Source organism: Rana temporaria, chromosome 11, assembly GCF_905171775.1.
Source record: "Rana temporaria chromosome 11, aRanTem1.1, whole genome shotgun sequence".
Classification (NCBI taxonomy): Eukaryota; Metazoa; Chordata; class Amphibia; order Anura; family Ranidae; genus Rana; species Rana temporaria.
This window is the reverse complement of record NC_053499.1, coordinates 26,998,309-27,019,253: the sequence shown is the minus strand read 5'-3', so window position 1 is coordinate 27,019,253 and position 20,945 is coordinate 26,998,309. Positions and strand designations below refer to the sequence as shown.

The window sequence follows — 20,945 nt, the reverse complement described above, 5'->3', positions numbered from 1 at the left end:
TCTACGCCCCCTACCAGGATCATTTGAATTAGGAGTGCTTCCACGGGTGGACTTTACGCTACGCCGTCGCAAGTTTACAGGTAAGTGGTTTGGGAATCAGGCCCTTGCCCGTTAAACTTGCGGCGGAGTAACGTAAACGAGATACGTTACGCCGCCGGATATGTACGAGAATCTGGCCCAGCATCATTTGGCAGCAGCAAGAGCAGGGGATGTCCAACAGATTGGAAAGCAGCTGAACCACAAGGGCAACCGGCGAGGTGACCCAACATCCCACTTCATGTTGGGCTCCCAGTGTCAGCGCTAGGGGCCAATGACACACATTACCACAGATCTCCAAAAGTAACACACACTTCGTGCAAACTTACAGAAGGTAAAAATTAGTAACTGGAACCCATGCAAGAAGCCGGAAACAGTTTTTTTTTTTTATGATTAGTGCAACGTCTCATCTCTAAACCTCCTGTGTGGTAAAAAACAAAAACCGCCAATTCTGTGCCCAAACAGCATGTTCTTCTAAAAGGAACTACAACATTTAAAGCATAAACCACTAGTGGCTGTAACAATGGAATACAGCCATTTGTCTCCCACTATCACAACTATGGCAAAATGAGGTGATCATTGGAAATCATTGTACAAACTAAAAACCAACCAAGGTCCATAGTCTGGTCTATGTCCGCAGATGTCTCGTAGTCCATCTCTCGAAGCAGATTACTGATGGCTTGGTGGGGATTTCTGATGTCTTGCAGTTTATTGTGAATGTCTTCCATGATACTTTCCCTACAAAACAAAGAGCAAAGTGAAAATTTGCATTTAAAACTACGACATTATATGGCTCTTTGATGTCTGCAAAGCAATACAGTACAATGAAAAACACAGCACACTGCCTACCTTGCTACAGGAGAAAAAGTTTAAACTTTGTTATAAATATCACCTTTGAAAGCAGAACTATGCAGTCCTGTTAGTCAAATCTGAAGGTCTTCGATCGCCTCAGCTGACCGAGTATATATATATACACACATACACACACCGATATGTGTGTGTGTGTGTGTGTGTGTGTGTGTGTGTGTGTGTGTGTGTGTGTGTGTGTATATATATATGTGTATATATATATATATATATATATATATATACACACACATATACACATATACACACATACCTTGAGATAGATATATATATATATATATATCTATCTATCTATCTCTCAATAAATGGTGTTGCGCTCCAAAATAAACTGCTGATCGGTAGCAGGGTGACATATCAAAAAAAATAAACCTTCACGTGTAAAAGTGGAGGGTTGGGACTTTAAATGAGATGCGTTTTTAGCAGTATGCGATTAAAGGGGTTGTAAAGGTTAAATTTTTTATTTTCTAAATAGGTTCCTTTAAGCTAGTGCATTGTTGGTTCACTTACCTTTTCCTTCAATTTCCCTTCTAAATGTTTTTTTTCTTTGTTTTCTTTGTCTGAATTTCTCACTTCCTGTTCCTCCTCAGTAAGCTGTTCAGTAAGCTGTTCTAAATGACTTTCCACCGCTCAGATGATGGTGGAAAGCTTACTGAGGAGAGACAGGAAGTAAGAAATTCAAACGAAGAAAAAAAAATTTTAGAAGGGAAATGGAAGGGAAGGGTAAGTGAACCAACAATGCTCTAGCTTAAAGGGACCAATTTGGAAAATAAAAGATGAACCTTTACAACCCCTTTAAGTATATATATATGGAAAATATAAAAAATGTTTCCATAATGACCAGGCTCAAAAATACCAACCAAAGAAGCACTAAACCAAATTAATCTGTCTAACTGTATGTAATTAAAACAGAGGTTTAGTTGCAGTTATTTGCAAATACCTGGGAAGCTGCAGGCCAAGCGTCAATGCACTCTGTGTAGCTGCAGTCCTAACTATGATTTTTAAAGCCTCCTAAGGAGGAGCACAGGTGCTTGTCAGAAGTGACTCATGTGGATAGAGAAACAAAGCAGAAGACAGAAATGACACTTTAACCTTTTAACCCTTTCATGCCTATGCCTATGTATGACATTTGGTGTTTACAAGTTAAAATCCATATTTTTGGCTAGAAAATTACTTAGAACCCCCAAACATTATATATATATTTTTAGCAGAGAATCTAGAGAATAAAATGGCGATTGTTGCAATATTTTATGTCATACGGTATTTGTGCGGCGGTGTTTTAAACACAACTTTTTGGGAAAAATGTACTTTCATGAATTTTAAAAAAATGAAAAAGTAAAATTAGCCCAATTTTTTTGCATAATGTGAAAGATGATGTTATGCCGAGTAAATAGATACCAAGCATGACACGCTTTATAATTGCACGCACTCGTGGAATGGCGACAAACTACGGTAACTAAAAATCTCCATAGGCGACGCTTTAAACTTTTTTTACGGTTACCAGGTTAGAGTTACAGAGTAGGCCTAGTGCTATAATTATTGCTCTCGCTCTTACGATCGCGGCAATACCTCACATGTGTTATTTGAACACCGTTTTCATATGCGGGCGCGACTTCCGTATGCGCTTTCTTTGCTGCGCAAGCTCGCGGGGAGGGGGGCGCTTTAAAAAATTTTTTTTTTGGTTTTCTTATTTATTTATTTATTTTTTCTAATATTACATTTTTTTTTTTACATTTTGATCACTTTTATTGCTGTCACAAGGAATGTAAACATCCCTTGTGACAGCAATAGGTCGTGACAGGTACTCTTCATGGAGGGATCGGGGTCTAAAAGACCTCCGAGCCCTCCTTTGCACTTCAAAGTATTCAGATCGCCGAAAACGGCGATTCTGAATACTGTGTACTTTTTTAAATCCGGCGCCATTGGCAGCCGAGAAACCCGGAAGTGACGTCATGACGCCGCTTCCGTGGTTTCAATGCGCACACTGAATCAAAGCCGTTTACGGCTTTGTTTCAGAGCGCGCCGAGACGCTGGAGGCGCCGGATCGTGGATCGGGTCTCCCGGTGGGACGGGAGGCCCGGTCAGAGCGGCGAGAGGCGGCGGGAGGGGGGGGGATGTCCCCTCCCGCATAACAACCGAGCGGCTTTTAGCCGCATCGGTTGTTATGTTTGGAAAGCCGATCGCCCGCTCTAAACAACGGTACCGGGATGATGCCTGCGGCTGCAGGCATCATCCCGGTACAACCCCTGAAAGCCGAGGACGCATATATGCGTACGCTCGGCGTGAAAGGGTTAACTATGTACACACTAGAGAGGGATATGCTTTGCTCATATCGTCTGAGGCGTACAACCACTTTAAGACTCCAGATTCACTCAGACAAATCTTCCTCGTTGCCTTGTCTATACATTTTATTTGACCTTGCAATAACTCAGTCAAAACCCCAAAATAAAATAAAAGATCTTACACATCGTTGGCAATCATTTCTTCCAAGATTCTTTCTGCAACTCTCTCTGGGGGCTGCCGATGGCAGCATGCAGACTCAATCATGTACGCCATGTCGAAGGTAATGTAATCCCCAATCATACGTAAGCAATGCATCAGAAATATTGTGTCACTAGCAACATCCACATCTGTAAAAACAATAAAATATATACATATATACACTGTACATACAGTATATTTAATGGTTAACACACCTGAGCAGTAGACTAGGCATTAAGGGTGTGTGTGTTCTGGAGAAGTGTTACAGGGAAAACACCAGTCTGTGTCCTGGAGGTGGGATCTCATTGGGGTAGGACCAGGAAGTGGTAGAAATCCAACTCAGGCAATATATTATTAAAGAATACTTGTACATGGGGGCAGCTACACCGGATTTGTTTTGCTTATTTTAAACGTAAAACAGCTCCAACCCACCTTCTAACGCCTATACTAAATCAGGGATCGACAAATCCTGGGCGCCAGGTCGCCATGGCGACTAGAATTAGTGTCCTGGAGACTTGGCTTGGAAGGTGGGCAAAAAAAAAATATATATATTATTTTTGTGAGCTGGCGCCATCTGGTGGTGGCCGTTGGTATTACAAGTTAAGCATTACAAGTTAAACAGCAATTCTAATGTCATTTTTCACTATTTTCACTGCCATTTTCTTCCCTCTAATTAGAACCCCCAAACATTATATATATTTTTTATCCTAACACCCTAGAGAATAAAATGGGATCGTTGCAATACTTTGTCACGCCGTATTTGCGCAGCGGTCTTACAAGCGCACTTTTTTGGGAAAAAATTACACTTTTTTTAATTAAAAAATAAGACAACAGTAAAGTTATCCCCATTTTTTTTAATATTATGAAAGATAATGTTAGGCCGAGTAAATTCATACCCAACATGTCACGCTTCTAAATTGCGTCCGCTCGTGGAATGCCGACAAACTTTTTCCCTTTAAAATCTTCATAGGCGACGTTTAAACAAAATCTACAGGTTGCATGTTTTAAGGTTACAGAGGAGGTCTAGGGCTAGAATTATTGCTCTCGCTCTACCAATCGCGGCGATACCTCACATGTGTGGTTTGAACATCATTTACATATGCGGGCGCTGCCCACGTATGTGTTCGCTTCTGCGCGCAAGCTCGTCGGGACGGGGTGCGTTTTCTGGCTCCTAACTTTTTTAGCTGGCTCCTTGATTCCAAGCAAATTTGTCAAACCCTGTACTACATACTCTGTAAACGGAAGATGCTTATACTTATCTATACTCCGAGACCTGCGTTCCAGTCAATTGAACCCCCCAGCGGCTGGTTTTAATGGCAGAGGAAAGAACGCCAATAACAGATGGAATGACTGCATGTTGAGGTTACCCATAGGCTTATTATGGGGCATCCATTGTTCGCTGTCCGTTCTCTACCCGGAAGCTGATCACGTGACCGGAGAGCTCGAAGAATAGGTATGGGTAAGCATCTTCCTTTTACAGAGAAGTATAGGAGTCATAAGGTGGGAGTATAGGAGTCATCTAGCAGGTTTAACCTTAGTTTGATCTAGCCTGGACTTCTATTTTCTGGAAAGGAAACACTTTTTCAAGTATAAATCATTTAATGGAGCAGAACTTATGGGCTCTAGGTCTAAATTTTGAGACACAGCATCGTCTTTTAAAATCTAAAATATAGTATCCAGGTAGGGGTGCAACGGATCACAGTTGATCCGTGATCCGAAGGGGGTGACCCGTTCGGATCGGAACACACTCTGATCCGCGGATTGCCACGGCTCCGGAGCTAGGCCGAAGCCTTTCCTAATGTTACGGCCGTGGCTACGGAGCTAGGCCGAAGCCGCAGCCTTTCCTAATGTTACGGCCGTGGCTACGGAGCTAGGCCGAAGCCGCAGCCGCAGCCTTTCCTAATGTTATGGCCGCGGCTTCGGCCTACCTCCGGAGCCGCGACCATAACGCTAGGAAAGGCCGCGGATTCGGCCTAGCTCCGGAGCCGCCGCCGTAACATTAGGAAAGGCCGCGGCTTCGGCCTAGCTCCGGAGCCGCGGCCATCTTGGTACACCCGGCGGCGGCCCTCCTCTGTTTAAACCCACAGAGGAGGAGCCCGCACTTGTGTCTGTCGGTACTAGCTGGGGGGGGGGTCACACTGTACTGAGAGAAGGGGGGGGGGGGTCACACTGTACTGAGAGAAGGGGGGGGGGTCACACTGTACTGAGAGAAGGGGGGGGGGTCAAACTGTACTGAGAGAAGGGGGGGGGGGTCACACTGTACTGAGAGAAGGGGGGGGGGGGTCACACTGTACTGAGAGAAGGGGGGGTCACACTGTACTGAGAGAAGGGGGGGTCACACTGTACTGAAAGGGGGGTCACACTGTACTGAGAGAAGGGGGGTCACACTGTACTGAGAGAAGGGGGGGTCACACTGTACACAGAGAAGGGGGGGTCACACTGTACTGAGAGAAGGGGGGGTCACACTGTACTGAGAGATGGGGGGGTCACACTGTACTGAGAGATGGGGGGGGGTCACACTGTACTGAGAGATGGGGGGGGTCACACTGTACTGAGAGATGGGGGGGGTCACACTGTACTGAGAGATAGGGGGGGGTCACACTGTACTGAGAGATAGGGGGGGTCACACTGTACTGAGAGATAGGGGGGGTCACACTGTACTGAGAGAAGGGGGGGGTCACACTGTACTGAGAGAAGGGGGGGTCACACTGTACTGAGAGAAGGGGGGGTCACACTGTACTGAGAGAAGGGGGGGTCACACTGTACTGAGAGAAGAGGGGGTCACACTGTACTGAGAGAAGAGGGGGTCACACTGTACTGAGAGAAGAGGGGGTCACACTGTACTGAGAGAAGAGGGGGTCACACTGTACTGAGAGAAGGGGGGGTCACACTGTACTGAGAGAAGGGGGGGTCACACTGTACTGAGAGGAGGGGGGGTCACACTGTACTGAGAGGAGGGGGGGTCACACTGTACTGAGAGAAGGGGGGGTCACACTGTACTGAGAGGAGGGGGGGTCACTGTACTGAGAGGAGGGGGGGGGGTCACTGTACTGAGAGGAGGGGGGGGTCACTGTACTGAGAGGAGGGGGGGTCACTGTACTGAGAGGAGGGGGGGTCACTGTACTGAGAGGAGGGGGGGGTGTCTGCACCGAGGGGGTACTATAGTTGGTGGGGGGGGGGGGACATGTGGATATTACATTGGGGGAGATTTTTTTTTTTGCCGATCCGAAAAATGATCCGATCCGTGACTCCTGATCCGAGGAACGATCCGAACCGTGAGTTTTTTGATCCGTTAAACCCCTAGTATCAGGCAATTGCAACTGTCCTTTGCAATTACAAGAAAATTGAAGCAAATCTATCACTGACAGAAATAGACTCATACGTGAATACCACCGCCATTGGGTTTCACTCAGGAAAAAAACGAATTGCACTTGTAAATCAGAATAAAAGACAATCTTTAAAATTAGCCAGTCATAGGAGAAATGTGGAGACTACCATTACTGGATCCCTTTTGAAGGTTTCCATACTGTGACCAGTATTAATGTTCCGGTTCTAAGACCCAAAACACTCATTCAGCTAGTGAAAGTAAGAAAGTTAACAATTCCTTTTGTCTACACTTGATCCGGGTCAGAAAGTCAGAGCATTGAAGCGACAGTGGAAGAGAGACAATTAGCATTTACAGGAGACTCAAGCAATTGCACCCTACACCTCTTATGACATATCCCCATTTAATGCATAGAGATCTCACCATCTGAGATGACGCTTTCATCTTCCGTCAGCAAGTGTTCTGTCGGCAAGAGATACAAGTGATCAACCAACGAGCAGGGAGCCAAGAAGGACACAAAACCCTGTAGAGGGAGGAACAAAATAAAAAATTATCTTTAAAATTAAATTAGCATCAATGCATTTCTTATTGTGAGAACACGGCTTCGTGATGTTAAGGTTCCATTGTTAAAGCGGGGGTTCCGCGGATTATCTCTTTTTTTTTGGCATTCTAACGCTCTTATCTTTATTACTCCACTACCAGTGTGTCCCACTCCTTTAGCCGGCGTAATCAGTGTTCGAGGAAACTATATATTATAAAAAGAAGCGATGGACGTTTCCATTTTAACTTTGGGCACTGTGAAGCCCACAGGGTATTCTTCCGGGATACGGCGAATGTGTTCCCATACCTAAAATGTAGAATTTGTTGCCGCCCACGTCACATGACCCACTTGCCGAGTCACGTGAACGGCGAGATATCGCGGGATTACAGCACAGCGCGTCTCCTGGGATTCTCATGCCTCACTCCCAGGAGACAGTGCTGGTGGGGGAAAAGGAGCATTCACGCCCACTCCCGCGGGGAATATTGAGTGACCGCACACAAACGGCAGCATTAGAAAGGTAAGGATCGGGATGTAAAAAAAAAAAAGCAACAGATTATTTATTGTCTATGGCTACCAGTTTGATTCAGCACAAGTCAAAACTTAGGGTGAACCTCCGCTTTAAAAAAACAGCAAATACTTCTGCTCCAGTTTTCCAACCCCAAACTTCATGTTTCCAAATTAAATTTGAAAACATTACTTAAAGTGGTTCTAAAAGGCAGAAGGTTTTTTTTTTTTTTTTTTTAAATCTTAATGAACTCTCTGCATTAGGATAAAAAAAAAACCTGTGTGCAGCAGCCCCCTCATACTCACCCGAGCCCCATCCAGCAATGTTGCATGAGAGACTCTTGTGTCCAGGATTCTCCCTCCTTTTTTTTTCAAATTTTCTTTTATTAATTTTTTTCCAAACAGAACAATAAATATACATAAAATCAACATACAGACTTACAACATAGTGGTCGCAATAGGCACCTCTTATACCACAAAGAAAAAAAACTTTAAAAAAAAAAAAAGGGAGAAGGCTTCGTCTGTCACTAGTGCTACAGGGTTACTCACTTCGAACTTGCCCCATGTCTAATTTTCCCTTTAGGGTTTAGTTTCCCAGGGGGGGCCCTGGGGACAGAACTCAAACCCCCCTAGCGGTGGGGGGGATGGAGGCGACGGGGCAAGGTAAAGACCAGGGTTCAGGGCGAGAGAAGAGGAGGAGGAGAGAGGAAAAAGACATCCAAAAAAAAAAAAAATATATTTTTTCTCTCTTTTTTTTTTCCAGGAGTAAAAAATTCTCCCTATTGTGTATGTACAAAGTGAAAAAAGAGGGAAGACCAAATTCCCTACTTTGTGAAAAAAGAGAAAAAAAAAAAAAAAAATGTATAAAGTCAAAAATTTAAAATTTAATACATGGGGGAAGATCTCCCCTATTGTGCAAATATTATTATTATTTTAATATTATAGACGTGCAAAAGCCTCACACAAAGAGGAAAAAAAAAAAAATATATATATAATAATTAATAAATTAATATCGGGTGAAAATGTGCCCCTATTGTGTATAATCTTATTATTACTAACGTTTTAAGGTGCTATCCTAATCCTATCCAAAAAACAAAAAAAAAACAAAAGGAGAAGGAAAAAAGAAAAGAAAAAAAAAAAAAAAAAGAGAGAAAAATAAAAAAATAAAAAAAAAAGTCAATCCAAAGGTTTAATATAAGGGGGGAAAAAACCCCCCTACTGTGCATATATTATTATTATTTTAATATTATTTACGTGCCAGAGCCCACCTCACCGACACAAAGAAAAAAAAAGAAAAAAAAGAATTAGAAAGATGAGTAAGAAGGGGAGCAAAGTCCCCTATATTATAAAAAGTGAAAGAAAGGAGAGATTATTATGGGGGAAACAGTTCCCCTTATTGTGTATAGTGCAAATGTGAAAAAAAAAAAAAAAAAAAGAGGGGGGGGCGGGAGGACACATAAGTCCCGACCTCCCTCCCCCTCTATTCCTCCCCTCCCCCTCTCCCCCCCCCACCCACCCCGTCGCCCACCAGCCCCCTGTATTCCCTCCATCCCCTCCAAGTCTTCTTGTATCTCGGCCTGGATTCAACCTGAAAGGACCACAATTCCTCCATCATTCTAATTGTGTCAATTTCCTGGAGCCATTCTCCTATCGTGGGCACTTCTTTTTTCTTCCAATTCCTGGGTATTAGTGCCTTGGCTCCGTTCAATAAGAACGGAACCAGGGACCCTCTATACTTTTTCCTGGATAGGCTCGTAACATGAAACAGACATTCCCAAGGATCATATTTTATCTCATATCCGCTTATTTTTTTAATCAACACCAATATCTCCCTCCAGTATACCTGTATCAGGGGACACTGCCACCATATATGAGCATGGGTTCCCTCCATCCCACACTCTCTCCAGCAAAGAGGGGAGGCCTCGCTATCTATTCTGTGTAATTTCACTGGGACATACCATCTAGTGAGTAATTTATAATTGGTTTCTTTTACTTTTGCATCCATCGATGTAGTATGGACATAATCAAAAACCTGTCTCTTCTTTTTATTAGATATGGTTTAGTTCAGTTCTCTTTCCCAGCTTTCTATCATATTCAGACCACCCAGTTCTATCTTAGTTTTCAACACCTTGTAAACACTTGATATTCCCTGCCTTCCCATTCCTCCTTGGGTCATATATTTTTCCCATTGATTTAGTTCATTCATAGCTCTCAGGGGTTTTGGCAAAGTGTTTACAAAGTGTTGAACTTGTCTGTGCCTCCACCCGTCTCCTGGGGACAGTCCATATCTTTCTTGAAGTTCAACCACCGTACATAGTTCATTACCCTTTATTACATCCTTCAATTTCAAAGTGTCCGAGGTCGCCCATCTCAGGTACATCCCTCCTCCCTTACCAGGTGGGAAGAAATCTGTACCCGTGAGTGGCAGCAGTGGACTATTAAAAAGCCATTTTTTAATCCTACAGACCTTGTCCCATATTCCGAGAGTCTCTTTTGTTATTACAGGAGTATCACTGGGCAGACCTCTATATTGCTTCGGTACCCATATTACATTTCCCAGATCTTTCCTACGTAAGCTTTCTTCAACTTCCACCCACTTTTTTTTACGACCTCCCTCACCCTGCCCCCAGTCTATGATCCTCCTTAATATGGCCGCCTCATAATACCTTTTGAAGTCCGGCAACTGTATTCCTCCTTCCTCTTTACATCTACTCGGGGTCTCTGCCGCTATACGAGACTTTTTCCCCTTCCATATGAAACCTCTTATTATCCTTTCCAGGACTTTAAAAAATATTTCCGGAATTTTTATCGGGAGTGTTTGGAAAATATATAAAACTTTGGGCAAAATCATCATCTTTATAGTATTAATCCTTCCCCACCATGATACTCTTTCTATACTATATCCTTTTAATTCTGATTTGACTTTGTTCAATATTAGTATATAGTTATCTTCATAGAGGTATCTTTCTGAGCTAGATAAAAAAACACCCAGATATTTCATCCTCCTCTGCTTCCATTTAAATGGATATAGGGCCTCAAGTTCCCTGCGCTCTTGTGGACTTAGAGATACGCTCATTATCTCCGTTTTTTCTTTATTGATTTTGAGATTCGAGATCTCACCATATCGTTCATATTCTGACATTATCCTAGGTAATGTCGCCCTAGGATTAGATACATACAGCATCATGTCGTCCGCGAATGCAGATATCTTGTGCTCCCTTCTCTCAAATTTTATCCCCTCTATTTCCTGGTTCATCCGTATTGTTTCTAATAACGGCTCTAAGGATAGAACGAATAAGAGGGGCGATAGCGGGCACCCCTGCCGGGTCCCATTAAAAAGTGGGAAACTATCCGACAGGGTTCCATTCACCCTCACCTGTGCCGAGGGATTTGAGTACAGAGCCCCTATCCACCTAAGCATGCTCGGGCCAAATCCTATATGGGACAGATTTGCTAGCATAAATTCCCAGTCCAAAGGATTCTCCCTCCTGATTGGCTGAAACACACCAGCAGGTGCCATTGGCTCCCATTGCTGTTAATCAAAGTCAGTGAGCCAATGAGGCGAGGGGGTCAACCAGCAGCACCGTGTCTGTATGGACACAGAGCAGGGGCTCGGGTGCCCTAATAGCAAGCCGATTGCTCTGGGGGCAAGAGGGAAGGGACAGAAGCGTCTGCGAGGGTCCTGAGAAGAGGATCTGGGCTGCTATTCACACAGCAGGTAAGTATAACACGTTTGTTATTTTTAAATAGAAAAAAAAAAATCACAAGACTTAGTATCACTTTAATCATTTCTCATTATTTTAACAAGGTATGTCTAAAATACATCAACCTGCACACCGTACTCCATTTGCAACTGACTTTTTTTTCTGTCTTCTAATACAGCAGCATTCCGCTGTGCTTAAAAGGCAATCTCTATTACCACTGTACTCTTAAGACTCACCTTTCTCAGCAGGCAGACCATGCCAATGTAAGGGTGCACCATTAAAGCAAGGGGACGAGACAGGTCCTCCTGATACTGCAAGCAGCATGAATAGAACTTGGACCAATACTCCACTTGTAATTGGCGGAACTCCTCCTGGGACATCTCGTACTCTGTGAGGTGACTGTGCAGCTATAAAACAAGACAGACCAACACCAAAATTAATTTTGCTACCTTTGCAGCTGGATTCCAAATCTTCCACTCATTTAACACGCATAACCGATATATAAAATTATATGCAGTGTGTGTATATATTTTAAAAATATTTCATATAATATATACACTGCATATAAAAAAAAAAAAAAAAACACACACGCATCAAATTGCAGATTAGACATTCTTATATGTCAAAACAAGTTAGATTTTATTTCCATAATTTACACTTTCAAAATTACATCTGCAAAAGTTTGGGGACCCTGCAGAGTTAATATCTTGTACTGCCCCCTTTGGCAAGTATCACAGCTTGTAAACGCTTTTAGTAGCCAGCCAAGAGTCTTTCAATTCTTGTTTGAGGTATCTTTGCCCATTCTTCCTTACAAAAGTCTTCCAGTTCTTTGAGATTTCTGGGCTCTGTCACGCACTGCTCTTTTAAGGTCTATCCATAGATTTTCAACTATGTTGAGGTCAGGAGATTGTGAAGGCCATGGCAAAACCTTCAGTTTACGCCTCTTGATGTAATCCCCCGTGGATTTTGAGGTGTGGTTAGGATCATTATCCATTTGTAGAAGCCATCCTTTCTAACTTCAGCTTTTTCACAGATGGCATCAAGTTACCATCCAAAATTTGCTGAAATTTTATTGAATCCATTTTTCCTTCTACTCGTGAAATGCTCCCTGTGCCACTGGCTGCAATACAACCCCAAAGCATGATTGATCCACCCCCATGCTTAACAGTTGGACAGAGGTTCTTTTCATTAAATTCTGTGCCCTTTCTTCTCCAAACGTACCTTTGCTCATTCCGGCCAAAAAGTTCTATTTTAACCTCATCGGTCCACAGAACTTGTTTCCAAAATGCATCAGGCTTGTCTCTATGTTCATTTGCAAAGTTCAAACGCTGATTTTTGTGGTGAGGACGTAGAAGAGGTTTTCTTCTGATGACTCTTCCATGAAGACCATATTTGTACAAGTATCTCTTTATAGTGGAATAGTGTACCACAACTCCAGTGTCTGCCAGATCTTTCTGGAGGGATCATGCAGTCAAACGTGGGTTTTGAATGGCTTTTCTCACAATCCTGCGAGCTGTTCTGTCTGATATTTTTCTTGGTCTTTCAGATCTTGCTTTAACTTCCACTGTTCCTGATGACTGCCATTTCTTAATTACATTACGAACAGAGGATGTTGACATCTGAAAATGCTTTGCTATCTTCTTATAGCCTTCTCCAGCTTTGTGAGCGTCAACTATTTTCACTTTCAGTTTTCTAGACAACTGCTTAGAAGAACCCATGGTGCCGATTGTTGGGGCAAGGTCAGATGAGTCTGGGCATTTAAAACCTTTGAGATTGACATCACCTGGTTTTCCCAGACGATGATTGAGAACAATCCATGACACTGGCAGGTCTCAGCTTTGCAAAGGGGGCAGTGCATGCTATAAATTCTGCAGGGTGCCCAAACTTTTGCAGACGCCATTTTTTTGTTTTCTGTAATTTTGAAAGTGTAAATGATGGAAATAAAATCTAACTTTTTTTGACATATAAGAATGTCTAATCTGTAATTTGATGCCTTTTGGAGATTTTCCCATCTTTCCTTGGCTTCGTTATGCACATTAATACAAATTTTTACCTGGGGTGCCCAAACTTTCGATCCCCACTGTACAAGACCTAAAATATAAGCGCACATTTCCATTGAAATACACAGTAATCTCTCACCTCATTTTCAACTGTTAAAGTGACCTCTTTCCTCATCTCTTCCCATGAAAGGTCCAGCAACTTTCCAGCCCCTCTTTGATAAATCTTTAAAAATAAGATTATATAAATGAACCATTCTGTATAGATGCAAGGCAAAGTAAAAACTAAAATGAGACAAATGCCCCAATTTAGCAGAGTAGATCCTGATCACTTTCCAAGCAAATCTTTTTGTTTATTTTTTATTGGAAAAACCAACTTTTTAAGTATATGCACGGTACATGAATCGATATAAACCATTGTGGCCAAAAGAAAGGTAATAAATAAACACATTGGATTATCTGAGTGACATAAAAGCATAGACCCAACGGAGGTGGAGCCAGCACACACTAAAAAAGGTACGTACAAAGAGGGAAAAGGGAGGGGGGGGGTGAGGGATAAACATATCACATACACGTTTCACCATTCGCCCCAGACCCTCTCATACTTCGCCCCAGACCCTCTATGGACATAAATAAGTTTCTTATATGGAAGGGTGTCATTGACCTCTTTTTTCCAGCACTGAATTGTGGGGGCATAGGGCCTGCATCCAATTATGGGCCACTACCTTTCTCGCCAAGAAGAGCGTCTCACGTAGAAAGGTACACAGGTGTATGTCGGGGTTTAATTCCGGCAGCAGACCGAGCAGGCACATCTTTGGGTCTAGAGTAGCAGGAGAGCCCATCTCCTGCATCCAGTATGCTTGGATAACTGGACAGGACCATATAAAGATGTTAGGAGGCGGCTGGGGTGTGGTCAGAGGCGGAACCCTGGATTGTACATGGGTTTGAAACACGCTATCCTCTGAGGGGTCAGGTATGTCTTGTGTATAATGTACAACTGTGTGAGGCGGTCTGACAGTTTCCAAGTGAATCTTTACTTTTCTAAGTGAATGTGATGAATGAAGCAAAGTGAGAATTTGCTTTGCAAAGAAAACCCAATCATGTGTAAGAAAAAAAACAGTATTTTTGTTCACACACATTAATGGATAACTGAAGCCTCAAACCTTATTCACTAGCCAAAGAAAAAGTTCACTTTGCAAAAAAAAAAAAAAAACAATCTTGGTGAATGAGGTGAAACTATGCCATCTAAAATCATCCAATCATGTGCAAGCAAAAAGCATGCATTAATTTTCCTTGCACGCGACAGAGTTTTTTTTTTTCTCGTCTTACAACTTATCAATAAAACATCTTTCTGATTTAAAAACAAAAACTTGCGTCACTGAAAAGCTTTGTTGTGTATTTGTGTATAAAGCCATCACCCGTGTATACAATTGCAAGCCCTGGAAAGTGAGCATGCTCTTCTTATGCGAATAAACTACAAAGTGAATGAAGTGAAAATTCCCATTGCGAGAAATACTCAGACATGTGCGAGGAAAATTAATGCATGCTTTTTGCTTGCACATGATTGGATGATTTTAAGTGGCATAGTTCCACCTCATTCACTAAGATTATTTATTTTCTGTTTGCAAAGTGAATTTTCTCTTTGGCTAGTGATTAAGGTGTGCTGGTTTCAGTTATCCATTAATGTGTGAACAAAATAGACTTCCAAACCAATACAACACATTCCCTTTCACCCTGATTTTAGCACCCTGCTATGAGTTAAGGTCTCAACCCAGAATCCTCCTAGGATGTGTCTACAATCAACTACTTTTTACCTGTAGGGTTTTCAACAAGGAAGCGACTGTAAACCTTCCGGGGGAAAAGAGACACTCCAGAAAAGTTTCCTGTTATTAAAATACAAATACAGATTACATTTATAGAATCACATAAGTATTTTGCAAAATTATATAAAAAAAAAAACTATGCAAATTTTTGTCACATGAACCATACTCATGGTTGTATACTGACCCTTGGGTCTTGTTCATCTCCAATGTTCAGCTCTTCTTCTGGCAGAGGATTGATGAAAACATTATTCCACTGGGCAGCTTGGTTACTGAAAACATTTACATATTGATCAAGAATCTGTGACTTGTCAATTTCATTACTGTAATTGTGAAATACCGTACTAAAACAGTCAATCAAAATAAGGTCCTGTCAAGCAAGCTTTGTAGCACTACGTGTGTAAAGGCAAGAAAGAAGGGATCACGCGATTCTGCTTGTCACATAAAGATAGCCTATTCAGTTGAATAAGCTGCCCTATGTGTGTCTTGTCATCCGAAGAAGCTTGTGCCCCTTTTTGGGCAACAAGATTCAGGCGATTTGTGAAGCCGCAATGAAAATAGTCAAGCAACATTAAATTTTTCTGCCGTTCACACAGAAGACAAGAAGCTCTAGATGCACAAGATTCTGCACATCAAGACAAAACCATCTACCGGTAAATAGAAAAATGTAAGAACGTGGCAGCATAAAGATTTCATATTTTCGTCATGTTGTCCTTCAGCTAAACCTAAATAGCTACTGTACTTCTGGATAGGCATTACCCAAACAACCTGTTGTACTTTGGCAATCTGATTCTTTTTTTTTTTACCGGTTTTGTGCAATGGTTGTGCATAGAGCAGCCCTGATCCTCCTCTTCTGCGTTTCCCTTCTGGCTCCTTCCCCCTGCCAAGTGCCCCAATTGCAAGCAGTTTGCTCTGGGGGCACTTGTGCATGCTCCATTGACACACAGCGTGGATTGGCCCCTCCCTGGGTCTCTCTTCATGGGCTGTGATTGACAGCAGCAAGCGTCAATGGTTCCCCCGCTACTACCAATGAGAGAGGCAGAGAGACGCTGCTCTCCAGCAAATTGCTAGATTGAGATCGGGCTCAGGTAAGTATTTAGGGGGGCTAAGGGAGCTTCATGTAGAAGTTATTTTTTTTTTTTATCTTAATGCGTAGAATACATTAAAGGTAAAAAAATCTTGTACCTTTAGAATCACTTTCAAGTGAGCTACATTATGTTTCCACATGGTCTTCAGTGTCTTGCCTCTTTCATATTTCAAACCACGGACTCTTCAGACAAAATAAAGATCTACTTACTGTTCAAAATTAATGTGTTTCACAATTGTCTGGTTTTCATCATCGAGCCACAGGGCCCAGATATCAGTAGTGGCCAATGTAAATGTAAAGTCAACCAATGTTTCCTTTGAAGAAAAAAAATAAAATAAATACATAATCCAAAATTATTTTTTTTTTTAACTGCTGAGAAATGAGCAGTAAATGGGTAAATCACATTTCCATACCTGGTTTGAGAAAATTGTGGAGATATGATCTAAACTGTAGCGACTGCTTTCAGCAGTAATAAGTTGGAAAACGCAGAACTGCAAAAAGAAAAAAAAAACAAGACATAAGTATCGGCAACGTGTTTTGTACCATTTCAGTTACCAGCCATTGTAATATACCCAAGCTGGTAGTTCAGGTCAATAACAAGCACCTGCATAATATTATTCATTGTACTCAAAAGAAAAAAGTACTTAAAGAGTAACTCCACTTTTGAGAAAAAAATGTTTCCCCCCCCCCTGGGTGATCCATGTACATTGCATGGATTTCAACAAATGTTGTTGTAGATTCCTACCTTTTGTTATTCTGAAAAAATCCCTGTGTGTTTGCCTTTGTCCATGTGGTAAATTAATCTAATGGGAGTGGTTTCAGAATTATCAACCAGCTGCTGCACCTAGACTCTAATATGGAAAATTGCAAGGTATGCACCCCTTTAGACGTGATTTCCTATAGGGAGCATCTCACCAAAAATTACATTTTTGTTGCAGGTGATTCCTGAAATCTGTTTTGTATCTTAGTGTAGACCTCTGGGAAAATCAATGAGCCAATCACACAAGCACGACATTATGTTTGTTGGGGAGGGGTTTCTGTATCTCCAGGTAGCCATATTGCATTGCACTTTACAGAAAATGACAGTGCTGCAGATTGAAAAGGAAAGGTCATTTTTAATAACAGTTAGCCCTGGTTCACACTGGTGTTATTTGACATGTCAAATCAACAGCATTTGCCGGCAATGGCACCGATTTCAAAAAGTAGTTTCTATACTACTTTTTGCAAATTTAGCCCGCGATTTACATGGACATCTGTGCAGAAATAGGGTGTGCGCTGCACTGATTTAAAAAAGCAGAAACTGCACAGATGTCTCTGTAATCATGGCCAAAATCGGGACTGACCAGGGGGAGCGAAATTCAACTGAACTCGCACGGCTTCACTCCCGCAGCCCAGTGTGAACCTGGGCTTAATATGACTTGAGTTGCAATTGCATATGTCATATTATGACACGATCGGCAGTCACAGAGCCTGTGTGTGTAAACACAAAGATCCACGTCCTGTCAGGTAGAGGAGACAGATGGTGTGTCCCTTGTACATAGGGACACCCATAGGTCACCTCCCCCAGTTAGTCCCCTCCCCCCACAGTAAGAATCACCTAGCAGGGCACACATTTAACCCCTTGATCGCCCCCTAGTGTTAACCCCTTCCAGTCACATTTATACAGCAATCAGTGCAGTTTTATAGCATTGTCCGCTGTATAAATGTGAATGGTCCCAAAAATGTGTCAAAAGTGTCCGCAGTAAGATCGCAGTGCTGACAAAAATCGCAGATAACCGCCATTAATAGTAAAAAAAAAAAAATCATAATTCTATCCCCTATTTTGTAGGCGCTATAACTTTTGCGCAAATCACTATACAAGATGAGAAATAAATAGTCGTGCTAAACCAGAACATATTGGTAGCATTTTTAGTGTCATTCTATACCATTATATGTTTGTTTGAGTTTGTTCGCCATTGGGTATTCATATTTTCACTTCACGGGTCTAGTATGTGTATTTGATGTGCTCCCTCAGTGGTAGTATATACGTTTATCACATAATTTTTCTGGTTTAGCACGACTATTTATTTCTCATTTCTTGTACACCGTTAGTTCACAGACTACAAAAATGTATAGGAAAGAACCGGGACGGCCGCACTCCAAAAATAAAAATTTGTTCCTTTTAATAAAAACTGGTCACAACATGGATGTCACAGCATAAAATCAGGAAAAAGGGCCAACGCGTTTCACACTCATACAGTGCTTATTCATAGCTATGAATAAGTACTGTAGCCCTTTTTCCTGATTTTTTGCTGTGACATCCATGTTGTGACCAGTTTTTATTAAAAGAAACACATTTTTATTTTTGGAGTGCGGCCGTCCCGGTTCTTTCCTATACATTTTTGCATACTATTGCAGTGCCTGCACCCAAGTGTTTGGACTTCACTTTGCTGTTCTCTGGGACCTCTGAGCGGTAAACTTTCTTTTAGTTCACAGATTAGTTGTTGCTTATCAGTCCAGTTTCAGGTTACAGAATTCAACCAACATAGCGCAGTTGTTTCTTCCATTTTGCAAATCACTATACGCTTATTGCAATTTTTTTTTACCAAAAATACATATTCTACATATCGGCCTAAACGGAGGGAAAAAATGGTTTAAAAAATAAATAAAAAAATTGGGATATTATAGCAAAACATTTTTTTTTCAAAATTGTCGCTCTTTTTTTGTTTATAGCGCAAAAAATAACCGCAGAGATGATCAAATACCACCAAAAGAAAGCTCTATTTGAAAAAAAGGTTTTTTTCCCCTTCACTGATGGGCACCAATGAGATGGCACTGATTGGTAGCACTGGTCATCAGTGCCGATGTCCCTTTACTACCACAAGCCAGTTATCAGCTATCCTCTAAGGGGGATGGGCTGTATGTGATGGTATGCCACGGGGAACACACAACTATTGAAATGAAAGCCGTTATGCTCCCAGCACTCTAATCTTCTGCGCTATAGGACGCCCCCGTAAAGCTCTGCACCATTTTCGGCTCCATTATCGGACATTTTTCTCTTTTCGGCAAAGTGCCGAAAAGGGCATTTTCAGACGATATTTTTCGGCGGATACCTATTAACAATACATCCAAAATACACAAACACACACAAAGCCAATCCCTTTGGGAACTGAAGTCACCACTCCAGAGATAAAGAGGTGTAGTGTTTTAAGTTGAAAATGTAAAAGATTTGAGAATCTTTGGCTTCAGAGATTTAGCCCGATACCTGGGGAGAGAACACATACCTGTCCTTGGCTGGCTGTGTGTAGGTACAACCCAAGATAAAGTCCTATAGATGTCGAGTGTGCCAGTTTCAGCTTGTGACCAATGCCTGGAGTCTGTCGCATATCCTTACTAAAGGGAACAAACTCCAGCATATCAGACACCATAAGACACATCTGATCCTGGAATAGACGGGACAAAAAACATGAATAGGGTACAGTTGCATTATTTATAACATATAAAAAAAAACAAGTCATACTTCGCATGATTAGTGGTACAACCAAAATGTTGTCTGCAGCAGGCACTTACCTTGTAAGACCACATGCGAAGTTTGTGATCCTGGCACATTGCAAATATTAATGCGTCATGTTCAAGGCAGTGGACAGCTAAGCTAACAGGGAGATGTGCAGGACCATGGTCACCTCTAGAGAGGGAAAAAAGACATCAATATTAAATGTGTTATCTGCTTACACCAAACAGATGATACATTTCTTTATTCAACCTGCTCTGAGAAAGGGGGTACGTACCCCAAAACGAGTAAGCCTGCCAATCTGTATCTGCTTGGGTCTACGGTTGGATCAGAATTCTGTAATTTTCTACACTTGTCTTATTTTATGTTTGCATGTTTTTTGCATAAGGGTATTTAACATTGGTGGTTCTGGTAAAGCACTAGTCTTTTTTTTGCCCTCCTGTGTTTTTTTATACAGTTTTATCTGTCAAGACTCCCCAGTCTGAGGAGTACTACAAGTGGTAGAGGCATCTCCCCGGAACCTTTTTTTTTAGAGCAGACGGTCGGCTTTCTTGTGATAACAACTGATGTGGCCAATCAGCTGCTTGGTTGTTAGTACAAGCAGTGGGAGGGGACAACCACCCCCGCCTGCTGTCCCGCCCAGGTCTTCCGCCGACTGGCCAGAGACCCGAACAACTGGGTCTCTTATGTAGTAACCAAAAGCAACGTCACTTTTGGTTTAAATTCGACAGCCAATGGCGCCAGTTTTAATATATCCAAAGTATTCAAAAACTGCAATTTTAGCTTTTTGAATAGAGGTACTCCTCACTTAAAGCGGGGGTTCACCCGAAAAAATTTTTTTAACATTAGATTGAGGCCAATTACGGGAAGCAGAATCTGGTGTTTTTTTAAAAATCAATGCAGTACTTACCGTTTTAGAGATAGATGTCCTCCGCCGCTTCCGGGTATGATCTTCGGGACCGGGCGTTCCTATTTGATTGACAGCCTTCCGGCGGTCGCATACAGCGCGTCACGTGTTGCCGAACGTCGGTGCGGCTCTATACGGTGCCTGCGCACCGACGTTCAGCTACTTTCGGAAACTGGTGACGCGCTGTAT

General features: G+C 42.1%; 1 protein-coding gene across 2 annotated transcripts in view; it reads right to left on the bottom strand.

Annotated features, from left to right (window-relative positions):
• The window catches only part of NUP160 (nucleoporin 160), a 69,756-nt gene that overhangs the window by 37,090 nt on the left and 11,721 nt on the right, over positions 1-20,945 (bottom strand). For both annotated transcript variants that reach the window (XM_040328267.1, XM_040328268.1), the window contains exons 6-16: positions 19,909-20,023; positions 19,623-19,781; positions 16,773-16,850; positions 16,570-16,673; positions 15,460-15,544; positions 15,267-15,335; positions 13,595-13,678; positions 11,692-11,862; positions 7,130-7,229; positions 3,365-3,530; positions 647-774 (exon numbers count right to left, since the gene is read on the bottom strand). In XM_040328267.1, coding sequence (XP_040184201.1) covers positions 647-774; positions 3,365-3,530; positions 7,130-7,229; positions 11,692-11,862; positions 13,595-13,678; positions 15,267-15,335; positions 15,460-15,544; positions 16,570-16,673; positions 16,773-16,850; positions 19,623-19,781; positions 19,909-20,023 — 1,259 coding nt within the window. The remainder of the gene's footprint in view (positions 1-646; positions 775-3,364; positions 3,531-7,129; positions 7,230-11,691; positions 11,863-13,594; positions 13,679-15,266; positions 15,336-15,459; positions 15,545-16,569; positions 16,674-16,772; positions 16,851-19,622; positions 19,782-19,908; positions 20,024-20,945) is intronic.